Source organism: Phoca vitulina, unplaced genomic scaffold, assembly GCF_004348235.1.
Source record: "Phoca vitulina isolate PV1807 unplaced genomic scaffold, GSC_HSeal_1.0 scaffold19, whole genome shotgun sequence".
Lineage (NCBI taxonomy): Eukaryota > Metazoa > Chordata > Mammalia > Carnivora > Phocidae > Phoca > Phoca vitulina.
In genome coordinates, this window is record NW_022589722.1 from 24,907,024 (window position 1) to 24,913,023 (window position 6,000).

Consider the following 6,000-nt stretch of genomic DNA (forward strand, 5'->3'; position numbering starts at 1 on the left):
ACGGGGAACAGGCCAGAGACTCCGCAGGCCCGTCTTGGCAGGGAGCTTTCATGCAGAAGCCCTCCTGGCCTCTAGCTGCAGCCGACGAGGGGTTTCAAGCTGAGATTCTAGAATCCCCATGCACTTCCTGATTTTCACACACACACACACACACACACACACACACACACATACACACACACCCCAAGACCTGCCTGGCCGAAGTGAGCAAAGGTATGGGAGCACCTCCTGCCCGGGGCTGCCACAGACCCGTTTAGGACACCTGCTGCTGCCCCTTGGAGCACACTCTGCTAATGCACGTGCATGCCTAACAGCGTGGGGAGTGGTGCTCAGGCTTTAGGGTACTTCACGGGATATGGGAACGCCACAAGTGGGGTCCTCCGGGCCCTACGCCCGCCTTTGCCACTGGACGAGCAGGGGCAGCACCCAGGCTCCGGGGACCTGGCCTGCACCTCTTGACCAGGGCAGGTGCAGGGACACACACCTGCTTGCAGAACCGCAGGAACCCAATGGAGTAAGTCTTTCCCCAGAGGCAGCACGTGCCGTACATACAGCTGGACCTGGAAGAGACAAGCGAAGAAGAGGTTGGTAGGCAGAGAGTCAGGATTCGGGAAAGGTGGGGCTGGGGAGGCCACCTTCCCTCACATCCACACAAGCCTGGGTAGAGCGGACTGGGGCTGGGAAGGGGACACAGATCCCAGGCACCCTTCACCTGGAGGCCAAGCACTCAGGGAGAGTTTGCTCGTGCAGGGAGGGCATGAGGGAGCAGGGCTCCACCGGCCTGGGGGGCAACAAACCAACTTGCCAAGTACTGAATGGAAAGAGAGCAAGAGGGAGAAACAGGCAGACAGGAAGGGATAGGAAGAAAAAGGAGCAAGAACCGGCGAGGCCGTCCCCAGGTCCCCATGAATGGCGTCCCTCAGGAAGTGAGGAGAGGCATGACAGGGCCTGGTTACGGGCAGAGCCAGTCTGTGTGTCTGGCTGACACCAGGACAGCTCGAAGAACGTCAGTCAGGCCCAGGAAACGGGGTGGTGTGGGAGGGGCTCCGGGGAGACTTCATACTCACTCGATGGGCTTCCCTCTGATCTCCGACATGATGGAACTTTCTCCCCCGAGGTATTCATAGCACAGGCTCAGGAAATTATAGATGACCAGGGCTGTGGAAAATGTCCAGAGAAAACCACTCAAATCAACAGGATGGGTAAACAGATGGTGGAATTCTAAACAGCAATGGGAGTGAAAGCACCACAGTCATGGGGCCTCAGGACGCAAGGACCCGCACAGCGAATATTCCACTTGTCACCAAAATCAGGCAAAGCGAAGTCATATTGTGTAGCACACGCGTACATAGGCGGCTGCTCACACCGTAAAGCAACACAAGGAGGTGGGAAGCACAAAGTTCCGGATTGCATGGGGGCTGGGGCTGGGGCCGGGCTCGCTGGGGGCTGGGGGGGCACATTCTGGGGCTCAGCGGCTACCGGCTTTGTAACTGCTTATTCGTTTCAGGCACTCTTCTGTGTGTGCGTGTGTGTGTGCGTGTTACGGATCGGACTTTTACAACAAAACAGTAAAACATTCTCTAGAGGGATCTCAGTAGAAATCTTCAGCAGGAATGAGACAGGAGAACCTTTGTCCATTCAACCACTTAGAGTGGCAGGTCGGTGCGCACACCACTGGAGGCTCCGGGGGCAGGTACGAAGGTGCACAAAATAGCGCACAAATGTGTGGGGAAGCCGGGCCAGCCCCCTCTGGATGCAGCTCCGTATCAGCACAGACACACAACTCTGCCACAGCGATGGCCAGCACCGAAGTATGTTATAAATACAGCAATCCGCTGTGAGCGGTCTCCCGGGCAAAGGATTTCTGCGGGGTCAGCAAGATGAAGGCTGCAGCCTGCAGGGCGCTGGGAGCACAGGGACATGGGGGAGCAAGGATGGGGAGAGTGGAGAGCAGGAGGAGTGCGGCAGAGGGTGCGGGAGGAAGGGCAGGCCGAGAGCATGGGAACTCAAGAGCGTCCAGCAAAGGAGTGAGGGTCCAAATGGGGTCAGCGGACAGGTAGGGCAAGGGAGGAACCAGCGCCCCTGCAGACAGAGAGCTCCTTCTCATCTGACCCTGCTGTCCCCCTGAAGCACAGAGGCCTTCAAGGCTCCCGGTACAGCCCTGAGCCTGGCATTCAAGATTTTTCCAGAGTGACTTGGCCCCTGCCCACCCCTCACATGGCCTTCCCGGCAACTAGATGCCCCTCTTTCCCAGCAGGTTATGATGCCCCCTCCGTGCTTTTCCCTTTGCTGATCCCACGGCCTGGGGCGCCCTTCCCTCCGTGTCGCTGGTGCCCGTGAATCCCGTGAGACCCCCTGAGAAGTCTCTGGCCCCTACATGGAGGCTGGCGCGTTCTCACCCAGGGGATCGCTGATCTGCAGACGCTGTGCGGTGCTTCCTACCCTGGAGCGTGGCTCGCACAATCCCTGACTGCTCTCTCGGGACTGTGGCCCCTGGGAGGGGGCCCACCTCTTCCCCAGAGCACAGCCACAGCACTCGGCACGTACCAGGCACACGATGAACGGGGGACTACCTTGAACTGGAGCGCACACAATCCTGCCGACAGAGCTATGGGCGAATGCTGGCCTTCAGCGATTTGGAAAGGAATATTTTTGGGGTGCTGTATACCTCACCTATTACGGGCTCACACCTCCAGCTAGGGTGGGGGGCCCCAGGTAGCACCCTGTACCAACACGGCCCACAGCACCTACCACACTGTGCTGCGACCATCCCCCTACAGACATATAGTAGAGGGTTTGCCCCCGATTAGCTGGGAGCCTCTCTGTGCCTCAGTCTCCCTATCTGTTATATGGGGACAACAGAGGTACCTACCTTGCCAGGGGGGTTGAGTGTGCAAAGTACTCAGAAGAGTGGCTGGTGCCATTTATCTGCTGGTCTTCCTCAGGGGCCACCATCCCTTGATGGAGCTGACGACCGTGGACACTGCCTGCCTGGCACGGAAGCAGCTCAGGAAATGGGGGGGCTGCGGCAATCTCCGCTGAGCTCCAAAGCACTCTTCAGTGACAAGAACTTTGGGGCATGGGGGGGGGGGCGGCATCAAGCCAAATCTGATGTCAGCCTGCTGATAACCTTTGTCTAAAACCACACGAGGCCAAGTAGAATGGACGTGCCCATTCCAAGCCGGGTCCAGCTACACTGGCCAGTGGTACTTTCCAAAGACGGCCACACCCTGGGACACTGGCTCCTGTCTGCGGGGACATCGGGTCTTCCTCCCTCCCTTTGCATCGGGGGGACCGGCGTGACCACAGCATAAGTGCTACTCCAACGGGGCGCCTGGGTGGCTCAGTCATTGGGTGTCTGCCTTCGGCTCAGGTCATGATCCTGGAGTTCCGGGATCGAGTCCTGCATCGGGCTCCCTGCTCTGTGGGAAGCCTGCTTCTCCCTCTCCCACTCCCCCTGCTTGTGTTCCCTCTCTCGCTGTCTCTGTCAAATAAATGAATAAAATCTTTAAAAAAAAAAACAAGTGCTGCTCCAAGACATCTGACACTGAGCTTAGAGAAGGCCTCTTTCCTCTGGTTCTTTCTCTTGAGATGCCTGCCCTTGGATGCAGCCCCCATGCGTCAGGGAAGCCCAAGCCAGCCCACGTGGAGAGACTCCCCAGAGTGGCTCGTGCGGGAGGAACTGAGGCCCCCGCTGATGCCAGCAACAAGTGCCAGACGCACGAGTGAACCAGACTTCAGACCCCACCCCCAGCCGAGGGTCCCCCAGCAGAGGCCCAGATAGCAGGGCAGAGGGACGGACTATCCGCACTGCGCCCGGTCCAAATTCCTGGACTGCACTATCCGTGAACAAAAGAAATGGTGTTTTACACTAGTCTGCTTGGGGTGATTATTCATGCAGCCGGAGTAAATGTATACATGCACGTGTGTGGGTGTGTGCCGGTACGTGTATCTACATAACGTGTGTACGTATATACACGTGTGTGTGTTATATGCACATATATAATGTGTGTATGTATATACTTGCATGTGTATGTGATCTAAAACCACTCCTAGAGTTCCCAGGACATGCCATGAGCTCTCACACTCCCTGCTAGCATGTTCTGGTGCCTCTGCTAACTCCCAGGGGCAGGCCCTGCTGAGATGCCACCTCTCCCTTGCCAATCCTCTGTCCACTGCCAGGCTCACTCCACGCACCACGATCCCGCTGTTGATCCGGCCGATCCTTCCCGTACAGGGGGCAGCATCATGAAGCAGGGAAGCCACAGACCCTGGATCCAGACTGCCAGGGTGTACGGATGGTGGCTCTACCACCTTGGAGCTGTGTGACCTCAGGCAGGCGTCTTAAGTGCACTGGGCCATGGTTTCCTCACCTATAAGCCAGGGATAACAGCAGCTCCTTCCTTGAGGAAAGGGGGGACGTGGGACTCCTTTGCTAATAAGGCTGAGCTCACACTGAGCTCACAATCCACGGTGCGTTACCTAGTGTTCTTTCCAGACTGTAAACTCCTTGCCGGTAGGGACTGAGGCCTACCCCCGACTACCAGAGGGCCTGGCACTTTCACGCAATCAACACAGAAGGAATGAACAGACAGACATAGGCCTTAACTCGGGGTGAGGCTTGGAGAGGCAGGGCAGGCACAAGGCCCGCACTCCGTCCGCGCCCACGGAGCCCACCTATTCGCAGGCTGCGCGGATCAAACACCGGTCCCTAAAGGCAAAACTCTCCAGAGAAGCCACAGGGGCCAAGGTTCATCAGCCCCCTTGTCCGGAACTGCCCTCCCAAGCCAGGCCGTCTTGCAAGTCACGGCCGAGCATCCTTTCCTGTGCCACGACAGACGTCAGCACCCTCCTGAGTTACGGGGCTGAGCACTCTACCCCTATCCAGCTCTGCATTCAACCGGCCAGGATCATCCCACTGCATCCATCTCAGTTCAAGGTTCTTGACCTTTTCCCAGTGCCTCAGGCCCAGCCGGTCTGTAAGATACCGACTGCTGGCAGTTTCCTTTAAAGAATCGTTAGTGAGTCAATAGCGCATTCTCAGAGAAGGGAGACAAGACAGACTCTCCTTGAGATGACTCAAACAGCCCACATCAGCACCCATTGATCATCTAGACAAATCAATCCCCTCCTAGGAAATTACAGAGCCAGGCAAAACACTACCCCCACCCCAGCAAGGCTGTTTACAACACACAACTCAACACACACTCCGGGAAGAAGCATGAAGACACGCGGCCCCGGGCACGAGAAGAACAAACATGCCAGTTGGAGGCCGGCGGTGGAGTGCAGTTCTTGGCCAGCAGCTTGTTGCCTGACTGCCCCTCTGACCACAGCTCCAGGCTGCTCCCCTGAGAGGCCCCAGAGACACAGAATGACTCTCTGCCTCCCTATGTACTAACCACAGCTTGCGTGCCAGGCTCTGTGCTAGGCCCAGTGGATACATGAGTGACCAAGGGACTCACCAACCAGGCCCTCCGGTCTGGACAGGAGCATCCAGCAGGAGGGAAGGGATGGTCCTTCTCTCTCTCCTGCCCTGGGCAATAGAACTTTCTGTTCCGTTCTAGATACCCAATCTTAAAGATTTATTTATTTATTTATTTTAGAGGGTGGGGAGAAGAGGTGCAGAGGCAAAGAGAGAATCTCAAGCAGATTCCCCACTGAGCGCCGAGCCCAATATGGGGCTTGATCCCAGGATCCTGAGATCATGACCTGAGCCAAAGCCAAGAGTCAGATGCTTAGCTGACTGAGCCACCCAGGTACCTCCCCAGATACCAAATCTTTTTTTTTTTTTTTTTTTAAGATTTTATTTATTTGACAGAGAGAGAGGGACAGAGAGGGAACACAAGCAGGGACAGAGGAAGAGGGAGAAGCAGGCTTCCCGCAGAGCAAGGAGCCCAATGCGGGGCTTGATCCCAGGACCCCGGGATCATGACCTGAGCCGAAGGCAGATGCTCAATGACTGAGCCACCCAGGCGCCCCCCCCCCCCCCCCCCCCCCCCC

The 6,000-nt window shown here is 57.1% G+C and overlaps 1 protein-coding gene across 2 annotated transcripts in view; it reads right to left on the minus strand.

The window, feature by feature from the left end:
- TMEM184B (transmembrane protein 184B) overlaps nucleotides 1-6,000 on the minus strand; it is a 46,552-nt gene that overhangs the window by 9,209 nt on the left and 31,343 nt on the right. For both annotated transcript variants that reach the window (XM_032416269.1, XM_032416268.1), the window contains exons 4-5: nucleotides 1,068-1,158; nucleotides 485-560 (exon numbers count right to left, since the gene is read on the minus strand). In XM_032416269.1, coding sequence (XP_032272160.1) covers nucleotides 485-560; nucleotides 1,068-1,158 — 167 coding nt within the window. The remainder of the gene's footprint in view (nucleotides 1-484; nucleotides 561-1,067; nucleotides 1,159-6,000) is intronic.